This window comes from Malurus melanocephalus, unplaced genomic scaffold (assembly GCF_030028575.1).
Source record: "Malurus melanocephalus ecotype Western Australia unplaced genomic scaffold, MMel_1.1 scaffold_224, whole genome shotgun sequence".
Taxonomy (NCBI): Eukaryota; Metazoa; Chordata; class Aves; order Passeriformes; family Maluridae; genus Malurus; species Malurus melanocephalus.
Window position 1 is genome coordinate 315,616 of NW_026623456.1, and position 20,781 is coordinate 336,396.

General features: G+C 43.1%; 1 protein-coding gene across 4 annotated transcripts in view; it reads left to right on the plus strand.

Annotated features, from left to right (window-relative positions):
- Positions 1-19,432, plus strand: part of CEPT1 (choline/ethanolamine phosphotransferase 1) — a 31,886-nt gene extending 12,454 nt beyond the window's left edge. For 2 of the 4 annotated variants that reach the window (XM_057374436.1, XM_057374437.1), the window contains exons 5-9: positions 9,678-9,762; positions 14,569-14,700; positions 15,337-15,495; positions 16,668-16,793; positions 18,532-19,431. In XM_057374436.1, coding sequence (XP_057230419.1) covers positions 9,678-9,762; positions 14,569-14,700; positions 15,337-15,495; positions 16,668-16,793; positions 18,532-18,651 — 622 coding nt within the window. In that variant the 3' untranslated portion in view covers positions 18,652-19,431. Of the gene's footprint in view, positions 1-1,716; positions 1,802-9,677; positions 9,763-14,568; positions 14,701-15,336; positions 15,496-16,667; positions 16,794-18,531 lie in introns of all 4 variants that reach the window. The other 2 variants (XM_057374435.1, XM_057374434.1) reach the window with 2 other exon arrangements.
- The last annotated feature ends 1,349 nt before the right edge of the window (positions 19,433-20,781 follow it).

Here is a 20,781-nt window from a genome sequence, read left to right on the forward strand (position 1 = left end):
GGACCTTTTCACAGAGTTCTGTGTATTGGAGTGGAAGAGGAGGATGGTACATAAACCTCCCCCATAGTTTCACATGGTCTTAAAAATCTGTATTAGATCAGCTGTAATGGTAGTGATTGACTTGATTTCAGAGCCTTCTCCAGTGTAAGTGTCTGTTTCCTGTTGTTGCTGGATCATTTCTCAGGAAATCTCTCCATTTGAATTCAGTTTGAATTCCCTGTTAGCTCGAGGAAGGGACTGACTGCAGCTGTCTCTGAGCCACTGGTGGCTCTTGAATTGTCTAATGACTTGTTTAGTCAAACAGGATCTTTCAAGAATTGTCCATGGAATACACTCAGTAAATTAGCACTGACAAGGGAATGTTCTGGATGCAGCATTAATCCCCTGTGTGTTAATTGGCTCCAGGCTCAGCAGCCTGACACGGCTCCCAGCAGAACAGGCACATTGATTGTCAGTGCCAGCATCTCTGTGAAGTGAAGCACATGCTGAGGTTGATGCCCCCTCTTAAACTTTCCAGATGATGTTTAAAAAACGGATTCATGTCTGAATTACAAATACCACCTAAAATAACATAGGAAAAAAGGAATAGAAACTGCAGCTGTCTTGAAGCACCAAAGTAGCTGTGCTGTTTGGACATGGTGCTTTCTCTTCCTGTATTCCTTAAAATACCGTTTCCTCTCCCAGCTATTTACTGCCTTATGTGCTGTGATAATTAAACTGAAAATGTTTACCATGCTGAACTTCAGTGGCCCCTCTTCTCAGGCCTGGGGTCTGCACATCATCGCTGCACCTGAGCCCTGGCAGTGGGGTGCTGCCCATTTTTAATCCTGTGGCATGGTGGGTGTCTGTTGCAGCATACTCTCATAAGCACAGCAATAAACAGAAGCTCTGTCCTGGCTGAACCTGCTGCTGCTGAACTAATTTCTTTTTAAACTAGATGGTTTGTGTTTTTGTTTTTTTATTTTTATTTTTTTAAGATTTATCCCATTTTAAAATCTTTGTAATGGTAAAATGCATATTTATAGCACTGTATTAGGAGAAAGAGTGGTTTTTGTGGCTCTGTTTGCTACAGCCTATTTTTTCATCCCTTTCTGTCAGGGGTGAAAAATAAATATATACAGAATGGAGTGTGATTACCCCTGAGCAGGGGTCCAGAGCTCTCTTCTTGGAGCATTATTTGCCAAGGAGCTGTGTGAGGAGGGAGGTAGAACTTCTTCATTTCCCTCAGAGGTGTCAAACTGAAATACAATCTGTATTTCTGCTCCACTAAAATATGCAGGAGCATCTTCAGCTAAAGAATTCATATATTTGATGTCATTTGGAGACACGAGCATAGGGTCAGGAGATGAGACTCCTGAATTATGCGTGGTTATGGATTTTATTTACTGTGACTCTGAGCAAGGAATTTCTTTTATTCCCTCATGCACACACCAATGATTGTTCTTCATGTGTTGAACTGATGCAGTAAAACTGTAAATTGCAGAAGCTCTGAATGAAGATTTAAATGTCTAAAATAATATGCAGGTTAGAATGGTTTTGTTAAGTCATTGATAAACCTGGGCTTTGTGGTTGTTAATCCCTTCCCTGACCTGCCCTTTGAGTCATCCCAACCCTGGATTTTTTCCTTTACCCTGACTGAAGATGTTTGAATAGCCCCCCTTCAGAGGAGTGCTCAGGAGAATGTTCTGTTCTGAACTGTTTTTCTCCCTCGCATAGATTTGATGTGACAGAGTCCATGCTCTGCACAGTAGCAATCCAGCTCCTCACGGGAGTGCTGGGGCCCTGGTTCTGGAATTACACGGTAAAGCCTTAACCTGGCAGCATGGACTGAGCAGGGCAGCACCTTTGTCATGCACTGCTGTTTGAAAAGCATCTTCTCTGAGGGATTTCACCACTGCTTTCATATTTAACACAAGGAGGAAAAACGTTTGAATGAGCAGGAAAAATTTGATTTAACTAGGAACAAATTTTTTTAGAAGCATCACATTTTACTTGAAACGGGAGAAAAACCTGCCTGTTCAGCAAAAGATTGACTTAAACTTTTCTTTTTGTTGATCAGTTTTGGCTTCACCTAAAAGCCAAGCTGGGCTGTGGAACCAGCTCTAAGTGTGGGTGTAGAATAATGTTGTTGGAACAACTTTTTAAAGAAACTTCTTTTGTTGCTGCCATTTCAATACCTTTCCACCAAAAAAAAAATAAAATTCTTGGCTCTTCCAGGGAATTGTGTTTTGTGTAATAACTTAAAAAGTCACCGGTTAGTGGTTAAAAATGTGTGGTTTGAGCTGTGCCACTTGATCCCTGTGCTTGTAGCTTCATGAAGAAGTAACTTCCTTTCCTGCTTGTCTTTATTTTTAAAATGCTTTTCCTTATGTCTGTGCTAAATAAATCCTTCTCCCCTCTGGTTTGCTACCCTTAGAAAGGACTTTCTCTTCCTTATTTCACCTCTTTTTCTTTGTTTTGTTTTGTTAATACATTGTATGTGGGTGAGTTCCCCTCCCAATAAAATGTTATTATTAAAAGTGAGTTGGATTCCTTAAAATATCTCATATATTATGATTATTATTAATGAATTTTTTGCCTGAACTTTTTCTTGAAGTATTTGAGSGTATGAGAATAGCTTTTTGATCTCTTTCTTAGAAGTGTATCAGATGTTAAATAAAAGCGAGGTTATTTTTTTGGTGGTTGGTTTATAAAGACTATGTAAAATAATAAGATCTATCTAAAATAATTAGATGCTAATTATTTTCTAATTTTTTTTTGTTTTTTTTTTTCATGTAGTAGCTCAGCGAAATCTCTGGTTTCAGGAGGTTGTTTAGTAAAATGAGTTACCAGCTCTGCTTTAGATGCAGCATCATCAGTAATCTGGTAAATCCCGACGTGTCTCCATTGACCCATGGCACCTCTGAAGGGAGTCAGATGACAACAGTGCCACAATTTTTAAAATACTTTGTTCATAATCTATGAAGGGCTGGAAATAGTGTCAGGAGATGGTAATTTAGCAAACCAGAGAAGGGAAAAGCTTTATCAGGATTTTAGTCTGTGTTATCAAGATCTCTGGCCAAGGAGTTGCTTAGGGCGGAAAAAATGATAAGGTCACATAGTTCTGAAGCAGATTTCTGAAATCGCTGCCTGGTGTGATGTGTGGGGTGGAAATGACTCAGATTGGGTGATGAAAGGAAATTGTTTGAACTGGATGAGGACAGTTTGCCATGGGATAGAGAAAAGAAGGGCAGGTGCAGAGAACCTGGAGCTGCTGGAGGTGTCCATCTGCAGCCCCTTAGGAAAGGATGCCTTTGCCATCCCAGGAGATACTGGGGATACTGGTTTTACAGCCAGCTGGGGTGTGGGGTGTGGGGGATGGGCCAGGCAGGGCATTTTCACAGAATCCCAGGGTGGTTTGGTTTAGAGGCACTTTAAAAGTCATCCCATCCCACCCCTGCAATGGGCAGGGACTCCTTCCACTGTCCCAGGTTGCTCCAAGCCCAGTCCGGCCTGGCCTTAGACACTGCCAGGGATGGAGCAGCCACAGCTTCTCTGTGCACCTTGTGCCAGGGTCTCCCCACCCTCACAGGGAGGAGCTGCTTCCCAATATCCCATCTATCCTTGCCCTCTGGAATTGGGAAGCCACTTYCCCTTGTCCTGTCCCTCCGGCTCTTGTCTCTGGCTCCTGTGACAGAACCCAGGTGTTGCCTGTGGCAGGTTCCCTCATACAGTAATTTTAACCCAAATCTAGGCACGGAATTACAGGATACACTTTAAAATCTATTTAAATTCTGGCATGAGTAGTTTCAGATGCCTTCTGGCATCTTCAGTTTTGGTCTTATAAGTGAAGATGCTGCTGCTTCCAGGTGTTCACTCAGCACAAGCATCAATCACTTATTTACACACTTGGGTCAGACAGAACAGATTGTTCGTTCAGTATTGCACATCTCAGATGGGTAAAGTGCAGAAAATGCATGTTCATGCTCTGGCTGTTTCATGTGACAAACATTTGTGCAGAGAAAACACAATAATGTAGCCCTGTCTTGGAAACAGTACAGGAGCTGGGACAGTGTGAAGTGAATAACATCAAATTATTGCAGCACAGCTAAACCTTGCTTTTGCTGGGCAGGAAGGTTTTATGTTCACCAAGGAGGGGAAAAAGTCTTAAATTATTAATGAAGTTTGATTATCCCTATAGCCTTTGGGGAAGTTATTTAGAAGAACCTGAAGGCTTAAAAACCTGGAAAGTAAAAATATTTTGGGAATCAAAACAGGTTTAGTCCCTAATTCCCCACATTAACACCTGAAGTGCCAGAGTTTCAGCCCTGCCAACCCAGCCACTACCTGCAGTTCTGCAGTGTGACCTGCAGATCTTTGCTGATGGAATGTGTCTTTGAAATATTTTGCCTTGATGATTTGTCAAAGACCAGARTTGGGCTGTTTTAATACAGTTTAGCACAACACTATAGAGGAATTGCAGATAATGGTGTTGAGGATGATTCAAGCTGGGGACTGCTTAGTCTTTTGTAGGAAAAAAATGTTAAAATAAAAATGTTCCTGACAATATTTGCCCACAAAAGTGATTAACGGGATGGAAACCTCTTATGAGGAAAGGCTGGAAGAGATGGGGATGTTGAGCCTGCAGAAGAGAAGGGTCCAGGGAGACCTTTGAGCCCTTTCAGTGTTTAAAGGGGCTYCAAGAGCTGGAGACGGACTGGGGACAAGGCCTGGAGTGACAGGACAAGGGGGAAAATGRCTTCCTACTGCCAGAGGGCAGGATCATATGGGATATTGGGAAAGAATTGTTCCCTGTGAGGGTGTGGAAGCCCTGGCACAGGGTGCTCAGAGAAGCTGTGGCTGCCCCTGGATCCCTGGCAGTGTTGAAGGCTACATTCAATGGGTTCCAGAACAACCTGGGATTGTAGAAGGTGTCCCTCCCCATGGCAGGAGATGGAAATGGGCTGARCTTTGAAGTGCCTTCCAGTTCAAACCAGGCTGGGGTTTTCTGGATCTTCTTATATGTGGGAAGACTGTTCAAGTTTGAAGAGTGGCAAATGATCTGTGTTCAATTTTGTCACAGCAGCGAATGGAGGGTCAGTAGAGGAAAACACTGCAGTGTGTGCAGGAGAATCCRTAGCAGTGTCACCACAGGAACTGCAGCTGCCCTGGAAACTGCAGGAATTCTGCTGCCTTGTGCATTTAGGGCTGAAATGTTAATTTAAAAATTCACAACTTTTATGCTTCCTTGAGTTTATTTGAATGAAATCCTTGGATATTCTGGTTTCAAGCCCATGGTTCATTCCCAGTGCAGTGCTGACATTGCCTGACCCTGTCCCTGCCTTCTATAGAGCTGCTGGTTATTCTTTTTCCATAACATCACTTTGCTGCAGAATCAGTACTTCTCAGCATTATTTTCAGTGTTTTTCTCAGCCTTGCCATTGGACGTTCTGTCTGGGCATTTTCGCTTGTTAAATATTGAGTCTGGGGCTCTTTGCTCTGTCGTCAGGATCAGCTCTTTGTTCTTGTTCTTTGCCTGGATGTTCCTGGTGATCTTAAACCTCAATTCAGGGTCTTCTGTTTATTTTGTAGAAGATGAAAAGGCCCCTGGTTTATTTGAAGAAGAGATTTTTGGAACTTGATTCTTTGTGTCCACTGAACTTGTACAATAACTTTCCGTCCATCTATTGTGGTGTGGGAATGTCTTGGGAAAAGGGTTTATTTCATTTTTTTCTTTTCATGGGGCATAATGATCCTTCACACAATGTGTACAATGTCAGTGTCTGGGCAGTGCTGACATGATTCAGTTGTCAGGAAACATCAGGCAGCAAAGCTGTCAGGTTGGGGGAAGTGTGGCTCCAGTGATGCCTGAAAATAACCCACTTAATAAAAATATCCCAGTTCAGTAGSTTTAAGAATCTCTTGCAGAATTCATGCTGCCTGCCCTTCCCATTTATTTTTTCTTAGTATTTCCAGTGTAGTATTTAAATGAGTAAATAAATACAAACACAAGTTGAAAATAGAATCTTTGAACTGGCTGAATCCTTTCTTGCTTTGAAATGGTTTTGCCTTCCTGCAGCTCTGTATGGTACCTTCTTGTGTGTAATTAAATGTAATTATAGTAATTAAAAGAGGCAGTCTGCAGGATCAAAGGCTTTTCCCTATTTTCTGCTTTTCCCCCTTATTTTTCTACTATAATTTGATAAATGTTCAATTACTCCAAAATTGTATTTTCTCTAATCTTTACCATGGAAGAGTCATTTCAATGTGCAATGGAACTTGATGTAGAGTAAAATACAGAACTAATGATGTCATATTTAAGCAGGAACATTATCACCCTGCTTTGCAAATAGCTTCCTCAGCCACTAAGGGAAGCTGGGTGTATTCCTTCAAAAACAAAGGTATTGGTCAGTCTCCATCCAAACTAAGCAAGCGCTTTCCTGCAGCCCTGCTTTTGCCTTCCCATTTTATTAGATGCTTGCCAGCTTTACCAGAGTTTAGAAACAATGTGACTGAGGCAGTGTATGTATTTTTTTGATTGCCATCTCATTTTATCTCGAAACAGTGTATAAATCCAAGTTAATAATTGCGGTGTCGGAATGTCCTCTGGATCACCTGACATGTTAGCATTTTCCGGGCAGTGTACACATTCCTTTGCTCAATGTCTCTTGACAAAACCATTGTTGCTTTGGTTTGTAATGCGTTCTTTCACTTACTTTTCATTTTAGGGGCTCTTTAGGACTGTTATGAAGGCTGGTAGCAATCCACTTGTCTATGGTTCCCATTTATTCCTTCCCAGTCTGGAGCTGCCCAGTCCCACTGGCTCAGCGTTGGGTTGTGCAGCTTCCAGGGGCTGCTGTGAAGACCTTCCCTGCCCTGTCTTTGGGGCTCCCAGCATTCCTGAGGCTACAAAAAACCACCAGGAAAGCTGATGTGCTGGGAATTAGGTCAGAAATCTCTTTTTCAGTCGGATTTTTTTAGCCAAGCCAATCTCTTGATCCCATTGAAGGCAGGAGATGGTACTGGCACAGGGGAGAAAGTGGGGCTGAGCAAGTGAGTTTTGGGGGAAGAAAGTGGTCGCATTTTATGGAAGTTGGGATGACTGCTCCCTGTAGCAGCACCATAGATGTGTCTGGTTCATGCTGTGGTTGCAGTTGCCTTGAATTCAGGTTATACCCAGAGAGGAGCAATGTGCCACTTCTGCCAGCTTCTGCTTCCAGATCTTCCCTTTAAAGTCCAGTTTTGAGGGGCTGCCTGTGGACTCCTGGATTCTTWGATTTCTGTCTAGTCTTGATATTCTGCAAAAATAATTCACTGAATAATTCCAGCATCAGGCATGTGATGTCAAGCCTGTCATTTTAAGTTATCTGACCGTGGTTTTAATGATCATGTGATGTTCCCAGCCCTTCTTCCTCCTTGGGATTAAGAAGTTATGCTGTCATTAGGTGTTCAGTTTCTCATCCATAGGTCTTAATGTTTTTGTCTTCCGTCTTAAGGAGCCATTTGGTATTAAAAATACAGAATATAAAGGTGGAACTGACAGTAAGACTTGTATTTGTTCTACAATAGGAGTTCCTTACTGTAAGTCAGGAAGGAGTTTTTAGCAAATATCCTTGGCCACCTGATGCTGTTTCTGTTTGAGTTGGAAGGGCAGAGCCCTGGGCAGGGGAGTAAAGGTTGTACCGTGTGTGTGAAGATAAAACTTGTCTCCCTAACCTCAATGCAGGCACTGCTCCATGGATTTATTGGGCTTTCAGCCTTGTGTAAAGGTTTGTCTGGCAGAATAACTTGGATTTTCACACAGGGCATTATTGGACATTAACATTTCTGCAGCCAAAAGAAACCTGGCTTCCTGTCCAAGGAAAGCAATAAATTGGAGTTACCTCCATGAGTCAGTGTTTCTGTGAACTTTCTCAGTTTGTTTCTACTCTGTAAGTGATTGACAGAAGTAGTGAAATGGGCTAAACCAAATTACTGTGCTCCTGGAATGGAGCTGCTCCAGTCCTTCCTCGGCTGAATGCACTRCGAACACATTTCCGTGCTGACTCCAAGGGCTGAGAGAAAGCAATTTGCATTAAATCAGCTACTTGTGTATCTCTGCTGAGCTTTTCTTTTATTTTTTTTTCCCTTGAAGGCATCTCAGTAGCTCCATTTGTTTGTATCAGAATTGAAACATTTTTTTTAGAACATGATGTCCTCAGTGGTAGTTGTACCCCCAGCCAGTTGTAATTGCCTTGCAGGATTGTTATTGAGCTGATTGAATGTAGGAGGACTCCTAAGGGTATTTCCTGGGTGTACCATGTCCAGGTTTGTGTAGTGAAAAGAAAATTGACAAAGCAGAAAATCTTGGAATGGGTTGGGTTGGGAAGGACCTTAACACAGATCTCATTTCACCCCCTGCCATAGGGATTGTTCTCCATAGGATTTAGATGCAGCCTCGGAATTCTCCCTTGTGCATATGGGTCTGCTGTTGAAACGAAGATATTTTGGTCAGACTGGAGATCCTCAAATGAGAGAATGTACTCCCAAAATGTAATCAAGTCTGTGGAGAAACACTGAGCTGATTAACTGATCAAAATTAATTCCATGGTCTCGTAGCTCCTTTAAGGCAGACAGAGAAAAGCCCACCCCATAATGCTCCTTCCCTGTGCAGGTGGTATCAGTATAAGCAGTGTTGTGTCACAGCAAAGCCTGTGTCTGCCGGAAGTGATTTGGCATCTTTTCAGTAGAACTGTCTAGCTGGAAATAAGGATAAACAAGAAGTGTTTCCAACAGACTTGAAGGAATATTTTTGATACAGCACTTCAGGACAAGATACTATTATATGRTTATAATATATATGTTATATATAATATTTTAATATGTAACATACATATATATGCATATGTATGGATATATAAAGTGTATATGCCTATTTATAACATATATAATATACAGCCCACATATACCCTCCACATATATATATATACACACACACCCTGTATATATAAATATATGTATTAAAACACACCAGCAAGTCCATCCTCTTTGTTTCACTTGTATTTTTCTATACTCCTATTTTTGGCATTCATTTGTACACCCATTTTTCCCTCTTTCTACCTGCAGGTTTTCTACATGCTCCTTAAAACAAAGGCATAAATTCCATTTTCTCCTATTCTTTCATGCAGCACATCCTGGCTCTGCTGGAACTGGAAGTAGTTTCTCTTCTTGCTGTCACTGCATCATTTCCTTTTGCATCAAACCTTTGGGGATTTGTGGTTTTTTTTCAAAGAAAAGATGCTATGCAGAGAATATTCTTACTAAAATTGGGTAGGGAATATAATAGGGATTAAAATATCTTTTTAGAATTTTATCATCTGTACTAAATTTTTTTTTTTGGTGGAAAAGGTTAAATTGAATATTTGTTTCTGCAGCTGCCACTGGCAGTCAAGAGTTCCAAAGTTTCCTGTTGATAAAATGGATTTCTTTTATTACACTGTGAAGTAAAACAAAAGTATTACAACATCGCTCCAAATTTGGACAATAAAACTACATATATTTTTTCCTTCTAAATGATTGGTGAGTTTTTCCTCTTTTCCTCAGCCTTTTGGGGCGTTTATACTGTGCATGACAGAGTTGCGCCGCTGAGCTTGCAAATAACTGACTTGAAATTGCTTTGAATAATTTTGCTTTTTTTTTGGCTTTTTGTACCTAATCAGAATTGATGTGACTGAAGTACAAATCTTCATAATAATCATGCATTTACTGGCAGTGATTGGAGGACCACCTTTTTGGCAATCTCTGGTAATTTTGCTCATGTTCTTATCTTATCCCTTGTGATAATCCCATGGTCATTGAAGGACTCCTGCACATCCTGAGACAGTTTCACTTCTGCGAGAAGGTTTCATTTTTCCTCATAAATGGAAACAGATTTTTGAGTCCAGATCCTGCAGAATTAACTGCGGATTCTGACTGTACCAGAGTAATTAAAACAAGGTTATTTTATACCTTATGTGTGCAGGTAGAAAGCTATCAAACATTGCACAAACTTAAATGTTTGGTCAAATCCTGGCCAAAACCTGAACGAATTCCATGCAACAAACAGTGGAGGAATATTAAACCGGGATGAGGATTTGGGGAAAACTCTTGGAGAGTAGTTGGGAACTATCAGTAGATAATTTGGCCTGAAACTGGTTGATGACTCTTTGGGAAAACCTCRCATTGTCAGGTATTTTCATTTTAAACTAAGATGATCCTGATTAACTGAGCTGCTGGCACAGCCTGGCAGCAGCTGTTTTCTTTATATCTGTATCCGTGTATATAGCTATATAAAAATACATATACATATGTTTATATAAGTCATGCCAGCATCAGTTATAATATAATAATATTAACAATAATAACAGAACAGCTGTAAGTATTACTGAAGCCACATTGAGCTATCAAAATGGCATTGCCCAGAGAAAAGCATGTATGTGCATACATAAATAAAAAATATGTAAATTTACTGGAAATAAATCCAAAGCAGTGATTTCCTGGAAGGTCTTCCTAGTTTTTCTGATCTTCTCTCGTATTTGATAAATGCAGTTCTTAAGGAAAAAGAAATCTTGATTTCAGTAACACCAAGAGATGGTCAAAAATCCTGAAAAGCTTCACCCCAAATGGATGAATTTCTAACCTGCTCCCTGTAATGGGAGCAATGAACCCACAATATGTGGAGAGGATCCCAAACTAAAGAGCTAATCTTGGCTATCCTGATTTTGCTGCTTGTGCTTTCAGGCTTTCAACCCCAAAACCCTTAATTAATTGCATAAACTGCAAAGTAAATACCATCTAAAGGGAATGAGGGTGGGTAGGACTGATCAGAAAATAAAAATGAGGCTACATGGCACCTTACTGGTGCCAAGTTTTTCAGAAACATTAGTGGGTCCAACACCACAATGCAGCTATAATTTAATATTCTGTATTACAAAGAGAATTTCTCAATTCATGTTTGCAGTTTATTTWAAAAAAATAAAGGGGAAAAAATGCTGTTACAGCAACCTCTGTCAAGATTCAGTGATGTTTTTGTGAKCTTAGAAATTGATCTCTTGTTATTAAATAGCTTAAATAACTCTAAAACAGCCTTTTAAATAACCCTTTTCAGTAAAATCTTGAAATCTATTAGAAGTTCTGGGTTGCAGCAGCATTTGTCTAAGGCAGCTCCTAAAAATACTAAAATATTTTTACTTTGTTGTTGGATTAATGGAACATTTCTCTAGTGAACAACCTTGATCAGGTTTCCCATGACAATCCTGTTTAATTCAATGAGTGAGATTTTGTGTTCTCTAAATGTTTGAGATTTTAGAGATAAATGTTATTTACTGCTTGCAGAGCAAAATAAATCACACAACCCCTTCTCACCCAGCCTAATCCTTTAATATTTGATGTGACTGCAAAATTGGTGGTTTGGTATTTTTTTATTTGCTTCTGTATGGGGAAATATGGAGTAAATATAGTTGTGTACTCAAACATTCCACTTTTCATGGGAAAAGCAAAACACTGGGAACAGTCAAAATGTAGAGCTGTGGATTTTGGCAACTGTTGCTTTCATTATCTTTCCTTTATTCCATGAAACTATGTGTGCCTGTGGTGGGTGCCTCCTTTGTGGCACTGTAACTCCTCTTCAAAGCCTGTTAAATGCTGCTCTCCAGGCTCCTGGAGCTGGGGAATTTCTAAGGGATGCTGAGTACAGCTCCAGCTGGGATCATCTGGGACATGGAGTAAAGCAAGGAAGCTTAGAGCAACTTGTTTAATACACTGATTATTTGAAATTTATTTTCCTGCTTGAAGCAAGAAAAGTGCTGCAGTTGCTGGAGTTTTCTTGCATAGGATTGGGAATATGAAAAAGCATCAACACTTTGGGTGTATGAAGCTGGAGTTTGGCCCTCTGGAAGTTGTTCCTTGGGCAGATGTGACTGCAGTGTATCTGAGCTGCTCCAAACTCCAGCTGGGATCCAGCCCTGTGAGAAGGACTCCGGGGTCCAAGGTGCCCAGTGGCTGTGGGATTTGTGGGATTGGTGACAGGAGGAATTCCTGGAGGAAGTGGCTCTGTGTCCGCTTGCGTGGTCTCTCACATGCTCCTCCCTGCTGCTTCCATGAGCCCATGGCTAGGCTGTGTTCCTGCTTATTTCCTCATAATTTTGTTTTTTAAATCTCAGTTCATGCTGCTCAAAATTGTGATAGCATCTACTCTGGAATCCTGATGGTAATTTTCTGGCAAAATATTCCAGAACTGCTTTAATGCCAGCTCCAGCAACCACTCCTGACTCTGTCCTTTGCCTGCTGCCATTTGGTTCTTGTCATGCTTGGGCTCTTCCCAAACAAAACCTTGAATTCTGGAATGGTTTGGGTTGGAAGGGACCTTAAAACTCATCTAGCTCTATTCCCTGCTATGGACAGGGACACCTTCCACTGTCCCTGGTTGCTCCAAGTCCCATCCAGCCTGGAATTCTGCTTTCCCAGGATGTGCCTGCATTCAGCAGCTCTCTGGGCAGTGCAGCCTTCCCTCTGTAATGGGTCTCAGGTTTAACAAAGAATGTGATTTGCTTGCAAAAGATGAGACTGGTGATACTTCCCTGCATTGCTGACATGGTTTTGGGAAGTTCTGCCTGCATCTGACTTTGGAAGCTCCTGGAATTACCAGGAAGGGCAGAATAATTGCTGCAGGGACTKCCGCAATACATGGAATGCCAGACTGGGAAGCCTTGTAGCTGGTTTGCAGTGTCCTCTGAGTTAAAATTCAGGGGCTACAATGCCACTTTGTAGGAATATTTTTCTCCCTCCCTCTACTCAGAGGGAAAAAATAAAAATAATTTTTTTTGCTTGATTTTGCTGCTTCCCACTTTTGGCTTTGCTGCTCCCTTTTTGTGCACAGGGAAATTCAGGAGGTGCTGGCTTTTTAGTTATCTCCTCGGGCTTTCCTCTGCCACATTTCTGTATGGGGCTGTTTCTCATTTATTRTTCCTGCAGTTATGCCTTGCACTGATGCAGCTGCTTGTGGAAGTCAAAAGGAGGATGTTAATACCCAGAAGTGGCCAAACTGGGTGTTACAACAGTGTGGTCTCGTCTTCTCCTTCCATGAGCATCTTTCTTGTGTGTTCCAATAGTGGTTGGGAGCTCACGGGGTGTTTTTCCCAGCAAATTCCCCTTGTCTTGGGGAAATGTCAACCTTAATGTCTTTTGACTCCTGTATGGAGTTTGCCACTGTTTTGCCACTTGTAAAAGCCAATCCACCCTATTCTTTAAATATCAAAGTACCAGTTCTGAGGCAGAGGCCAGCACAGATACCTGCTTTTAAAATAGCTTAAGGGGTCCTGAGCCACMTGACATTAATGGATGGTTACAGGTAGAGCTCTAGTCTGGCAGTTCAAGCCTTCTCTTTATTCTTTCTCTTCAGTCTTTTAGAAAATGCTTTTTTTTTGTCTTAGTAAGGCCTGAGCAAGGGAGAAATATGTATGAGTGTCATGAAACTGGGCAGGGTTTGGGGAGTGGGCTGAGCAAAGCATGAAGCGTTAAAGCTGCTCTGCCTCTTATCATGCCCTGCAAAGATCAAGAGATTCAGTAGCACGAAGGAAGAGAAAACTTACTATCTTCAGGAATGATCCTCAAGCTCTGGGAGTGCTTGGATAACACTCTTGSGCACAGGGTGGAATTGCGGGGCTGTCTGTGCAGGGACAGGGCTTGGACAGGATGGATCTGATGGGTCCCTTCCAACTCTTAATATTCCGTGATTTACCCACTGAAAGCTACTCTTGGAGTGTAAWTAAAGAAAAATAGAACTTGACCTCCTTTGGGCTTCTGTTCCTGGCTGGATTTGTTGGGGAGCTGAAYATTTGTTCAGTTGAGCACCATGTCTACAGTTCTCAAATGAAGAGCTTTCAGTAGTTGAATAGATACAGTTGGGAAGTTTTGGGCAGTTGTCGCTAAATACTTGGTTCCATAACACATTTCCTRTGGTTTAGTTTGGACTATTTTCTTCTTAATTTCTAGATTTTCCTGTTCTGTTTGAAACATGACTGTTAAAAAATGAAGGAAACTTTCRAAACTGCCTGTGCTTGTTTTCCCCTTCTTTTGAAACTGCCAATGCTTATTTTCCCCTTCTTCCTCATCCTCAACCTCATCCTTCCTCTCCTGGGTCACTGGCTCTGAGGTGACCTGTCTGATCTCTTTGCTTGCCTTGCCTTGCCCAAAAGATTGAATCTCGTTCATGAAGGGGTTTATCTGCCCATCCCAAACAGCTCTTCATCTTCCCAGTTTGATCTTGGCTGCAGCTTCAGGAAAGGTGATGATTTTCTTCCCCCAGATGATGTAGAACAAGTTCTTTGTTTCTGTCCATTTCTCTGCTTTTGGTGGCTCTTCTCAGGTAACTGAATTTAAGTCTTGCTTTCTGGGAAGCTTCATGGAAGGATTTTTGGAAAATACATTTTTCTCTGTAAAAACATCAATCTCTGTATAGCAGAGAAAGAACAGCAAATGTGGTGTTGGAAAGTGGAGTGTTTGAGTGCACCTGAAATACTAACCCAAAWTTGAGATGTGCATATTTTAACTTCTTGTCTCTCTTCCGTTAAGATTCCAATACTGAATATTCAGGTGAAAATATTCCCAGCTCTCTGTACTGTGGCAGGAACCATATTTTCCTGTACGAACTACTTTGGAGTGATCTTCACAGGTGGAGTTGGCAAAAATGGATCCACTATAGCAGTGAGTACCTTGTGCTGCCACATCCTCCTCAGCACGGAGACTCTTCAGCCACACTTTGTGTTTAATGTAATCACTCCTCCATGGGGAATATTTTCCCTTCTGGCTTGGGAAAAACAAATTAATATTGTATGTGTAGGAATAGTAAATGTAGGAGTCAGAGTTACAAAATTTTTGAGTAAAAGTACTTGTGCTTTGAAATTTAGTTTTGAATTAATGTAATAAACCAGGTTATACAAATACACCCCATGCTGAAGAGTTCATGGAAAAATCCTGTGCAAAAATCCATTCAGAAGGAAAACTTTCCAGAAGATTCTGGGTTTGATCCTTCTAAAATATCTGTATTATTATTAATACCAGTGTAAAGAAACAAGTGGAGGTGTCTGCACAAGCACCTTCTGCTGCAGTGTTCTTGCTGTCTAAAATCTGATGTTTTTCCCCAGCACCACAAAGTTTCCACCACATTTTCAGCTGCTGCTTGCTCGAGTTTCACCACTCTTTGTTTCTTTTAGCACCAGTATTAAGAAACACGTTTCTAATGGGAATTTTTTAACCCCTCCTTGCACACACGTGAGGGGCTCTTTGAGGTTTCTTTGTAATGTGTATATTTATTAACCTCATGCTTGAATCTCACCATAGGGAACGAGTGTCCTCTCACCTTTTCTCCATATTGGCTCAGTGATTGCCTTGGCTGCAATGATCTACAAGAAATCTGCTGTGCAGCTCTTTGAGAGACACCCCTGCCTCTACATCCTGACTTTTGGCTTTGTGTCTGCCAAGATCACAAATAAACTGGTGGTGAGTGTGCCAGAACCTTCATGGGTCTTGTTGCAGGAATACTTTGTGTAGACTTTGGAGCTCTCTGTGTAACTTGAGCACTGAGTAACTTGCACCTGTTTGTGCACTGAAGAGATACTCGTGCTTTACTTTGAGGGGCCTGGAGGTGCAGCACAGCCTTTTTCTGTTTGAAAGGGCAGTGGAAGCCTGGAGTTGATGCTGTGGTTGCACAGGCAGCACCAGAACAGCTCAGAACAGTTTGTCCCACTTCCCTTCTTGCCCCTTCACACTTTTGCGGTGTATTTGTGCATGTGTGAAGAGCTGGGCTGGAACAGAGGTGGCTGGAATCCCCCTCAGATGCAAAGGGGAGGAGGGTTTGGGGCAAGGAGAGGAAGAAATGGAGCTGCTGAGATTTGGAACTCTTGCTGAGGGCTTAGCTTAAGGAACTGGAGTGAAATAGGGATTAAAATCTTTAACAGGTTTGTACAAGGGTGGAGGTGTCAATGAATGAGGGGTAAACAGCTTCTGCCTCAAACACCACCCCAGTTCTATAGGCTTGTGTTGGGCTGCCAGGGAGCTGCATCAGTACTGCACTTCAATCACAGTTAAGTTTRGGAAGAGTTTCTTTCTTAGCAGGCCTGCTTTGGTGCTCAATCCCATCCCAGCCATGCTGTGCAGTGAGGATGGAGTGTGGGATGGGTTCTGTGCACATAGGGAGGTAGGAAAGCCATACTTGAGCACCAAAAATGATCATCAAATTGTAACCAGAGAGAGGTGGTGATCCATATGGAATGGGAGAAAAAGAGGTGGAGAGAAAAGAACACTGAGTGTCCCTGACTTTTGAAGCTCCAGCAGTTGGGACTTTTTGTTTCCAGGCTCAACTTAAAAATTTACCAGTCTACTTCCATTTCCCTCTTTGGTTTCTGGCAGGGGGAAGAGGTGGGCTGGAAACATGTTAGTTTCTTTTCATGTGCTATGTTCTCTGCTCTAATAAAAGATGTCTCTCAGCAAACCTTGCATCTCTGTAGCTGTGGAGCTCCATGGTTCAAACACTATTGTTGCTGCCCATTCAGTACTTGATATTTTTCAGTAATGTGGCTTGAACTGTATGATTTTGTCTTTGTGTAATCTGAAATCGCTCTTCCTTGGCTGGCACATGTTTCTTTCTTAAACTTCTCATTTTTTTACTGCAGGTTGCCCACATGACCAAGAGTGAGATGTACCTGTATGACACAGCATTCATAGGCCCAGCACTGCTGTTCCTTGACCAGTATTTTAACAGCTTTATTGATGAGTACATTGTCCTCTGGATTGCCCTGGTGAGTACAGGCTTGTTTTATTCATTAACTCTGCCACTAATTCATTTTGTTGGCTGTGCCCACCTGAGTCCCCTGGAGGGGAGTGGGACTGAGAAGGGACATCACAGAGTAGATTTGAAGCTGGGTTTGGTTGGTCACAGTGTCCCTGGCTTGGTGTTGGGGCAGTCCTGGGCACCATCTTTAGGGATGGTTTGTATGAGGGGATCGAGGCACTCACAGTCAGTTTGCAGAGGACAAAAGGCTGGGTAGCATGTGGATCAGTTGGAGGGATCTGGACACGTTGGATCCATAGCYGAGGCCAATGGTATGAGGGTGAACCAGGCCAAATGCCAGGTCCTGTCCTTGGGTCACAACAGTCCCATGGAACGCTCCAGGCTGGGGGAGGAGTGGCTGGAAAGCTGGGAAAGGATCCGGGAGTGCTGGTGACAGTGGCTGGACATGAGCCCAGGTGTGCCCAGGTGGGCAACAATGCCAGTGGCACCTGGTCTGTCCTAGCCGTGGTGTGTGCAGCAGGCCCAGTGTGGTGACCATGCCCTATGCTGGCCCTGCTGCGGCACCACCAGTCCTGGGAGCAGCTCTGAGCCCTTCCTGGTAGGAGAGACATTGAGGGGCTGGAGCATGTCCAAGGGAGCTGGGGAAGGGTCTGGAGCACCAGGAGCAGCTGGGGGGGCTCATCCTGGAGCAAAGGAGGCTCAGAGGGAACCTTGTGGCTCTGCACAACTCCCTGACAGGATYGGGCAGACAGGTGGGGGTCGGGCTCTGCTCCCAGGGAACAGGGACAGGACAAGAGGAAACGGCCTCAAGCTGACCAAGGGAGGTTCAGGTTGAATATTTGGAAAAAAAAATGCTGAAGGTATTAATCAGGCACTGGAGTAAGTTGCCCAGGACAGTGATGGAGTCACTGTCTCTGGAAGTGTTCAAGGGGTGTCTGGAGGCACCTGGGGACATGGATTAGGGGTGATTATTGTGGCGCTGGGGTGACTATGGGCCTTGATGATCTTGAAAATATCTTCCAATCTTGATAACTCTGTGATAGTTTAAAATTTTAAAGCTCCATAGCAAATATTCATATCTTAGATGAGAATATTTTGCAGATTAGTGTTGCTGCCTTGTTAGCTGGGACTCTGTGATGGGCAGTGCAGGGGTGCTGTTGCTGTGCCTTTAGCTCTGGAATATGTGTCATGACTCCAGCACTCACTGGAAAAAAGATCTTAAATTATACTCATCTGGGCTTACTAAATGCTCAAGTTTAATGTACAAAAACAATGTTAACCTTTCAGTGACATTGTGTTGTTGTGATGTGAAAAGATGTTGTGTGTGTGATTGTCACCATTCAGAGTTAATGGGGCATTTCACAGTATCTCTGTAGCTGCTGTAACTCTTTCCCACTCTCCGATTGTAGAATTAAGAGTCTGTCTTGGGCTGTAAAAAAGCCCAGCATTCCTAGAAACTCTTCAGGAAGTGATGCCCCATCCCTGCAAGTGTCTAGTGCCAGTTTGGACACGGCTCGGAGCAACCTGGACTAGCGGAAGGTGTCCCTGCCCATGGCAGGTGTGGAGCTGGATGGGCTCTAAGGTCTCTTCCATCCCAAGGCAGTCTGCAATTCCATGGTTATTCCTGGAGTTGGAGATTCAGCTCACTTTACCATAGTACTGTGGCTGTGGAGTGTGGGTGGTTACAGCACTGTGTGGCACATGAGGAGCTCATGAGGATAACTGGGTGATGTTTTGCTGTGCAGATCCTGTCCCTGTTTGACCTGCTCCGATACTGTGTCAGTGTGTGCAACCAGATCGCTGCGCACCTGCACATCCATGTGTTCCGCATCAAGGGCTGCCCCACGCACTCGAACCACCACTAGGGACAGAGCCGGCGCCGGGGAGCGGAGGAGGAGCTGGGTTTCTACAGGAGCCGATGACGACTTGTAGGAGACTAAGGCAAAAAGCAGATAAGAAAAAAGTAATTTATAATAATCAATGTTGTATAACTTTTCTTCTTTGTTATCAGTAACACTCCTTAACTAGTCTCCTGCCTGAGAGAGTGAATTCCAAGTACACCCTAGTCAACTCTCCATGTAGTCCACTCTGTTGGTTCCAAGCCCGGGAAAGCATGCAGGGAGTAATGCTCTGTCTTTGTAATTACCTTGATTACAAATTAATCTCTATATGGTGAATGGATCCCCACCAACTGAAGTTTATAATGTAGTATAATTACAGCTGCAATCTGACTTGCTTTTAATTTTAATATTTCATCATCTCTTAGTGAAATACTTGTTTAGTGTCCACTTGAAATTTATTTACTAAAGACCTGAGCTGGTAAAAACCCAGAGATATCTCACTAAATTGTGTGGCTGCAGCAGCTACCAGGTGGGAGCCAGGCTGGGGTGGTTTTTGCTCATGCATTGCTGACAAAGCGGTTTCGTGCTGAACAGGGTCCTGTGAGCCAAGGGGTGCCCGGCATGCAAAATAGTGTGGTATCTTTGTCAATTAATTTTATTTTTTTAAATAAACATTATCTAAAAAGACAACTTATTTCTCAATTTTCTTCAGTGGAAAATACTATAATAAGAAAAAAATTTTACTGTTTACTTTTTTATGTATAAAACTTAAGCAAAATTTCCTTCCTGCTCTTAATAAATAAGAATTCTGAGAGCAACAGTTGTCTTGAGATGTGTGTGTTGCTCTGTCCTGCTTAGAGTTGTGAATGACGAACCTGCCTGTGGTTTAGAGAGCAGTTTTCCAGTACTTTTCTACGGATCATGTTGTCTTTGCAGGATCTCTGAGAGCTTTCCCTGCTCTATCRTGCAGTAAGTTTTTCGTTTATTTTTTCTGTCATTGTTTTAATACCATTTTAACTGTGGTGAACTGCATGAGGGACACTAAGTTAGATTAATGGAGAGTTTAATTGCATGTTAATGAAATTCTCCTGGTGCTCCAGGCTCTGGCACTGAGGGGAACTTCAGCTCCAAGCAAAGGGGCTGAAGTGCAGGGCAGGGAGCGTCTTTGAGCAGGATCTGCTGTGGGGGAGCTACTCGGGACAGATMTGGAATGCTGGGATCTCATGTCTGAAATCCCAGCCGTCTGACCGTGGAGCATCTCTCTGAAAGGGGGAAGGAAATCCTCTGTGCTGGGAGCCCAGGCCAAGGCAGTGCCTGGGGACAGCRACATGGCTCTGAAGGAATTAAACACAAGCTCAGGTTCGGAAAAGAAACAAACCAAAAAACCCCACACTTCAGTAACAATAAACTAAAACCTCCCTCGTCTCCTGGAAGTGTTGACGTGCATTTCCTGTGATACCCTAGTGATTAGAAAATGTGCTCAGGAAGTGGAGAGAAAACTCAGTTCCTGCAGTGCCTGGAGAGGTTTGAAACCCTTGTTCCCCTTCCCTGAGCAGTGCCCAGTGTCTGGTTGCCATGGAGTGAGAGGTTGGGCTTTCTTGTGTCCTGATAGGGACAGGACTGGAGGGGACATGGARGTATGTGGCTCTGGTTGGGGTGTTTGTGGGGAGAAACCAGACTGGCCCTGCTGGGCTGTGCTGGGAAGAGGTGGCRAGTCCTTCGTCTCAGCCTTGGCACAGGGACATGCCCAGTCTTGTGCCTTCTGTGCTTGGAAGAGTCTTGGTCCCCTCCCCTGGGGTGGCACCGTGTCAGCAGGTGAGCTGGAGGTCATGTGTCAGCCTGGGGGTACTGGGGGAATCAGCAACATGCTTAGGATGAGGAGGAGACTCCTGTAAGGCTTCCCCACTCCACCCTTGCACTCCCACTTGAAGTCTTGTGAGCAGCAGTTTTCTGGCAGGCACAGCTGAGGTGTCTTGGGGGACCTGGCCTTATGTTGGGGGTCCCCTCAGGGTCCCTGGTGGGAGGGAGCCAGAGAGGGGCTTTGGTTCCTGCATTCTGATGTACCTGGGGCAGCTCCCAACTTCTTGGGGCCAGGAGCATCTCCATGTGCAAGGTGATGGCTCTAGAGTGACATTTTTAGATGTCACAAGTGAA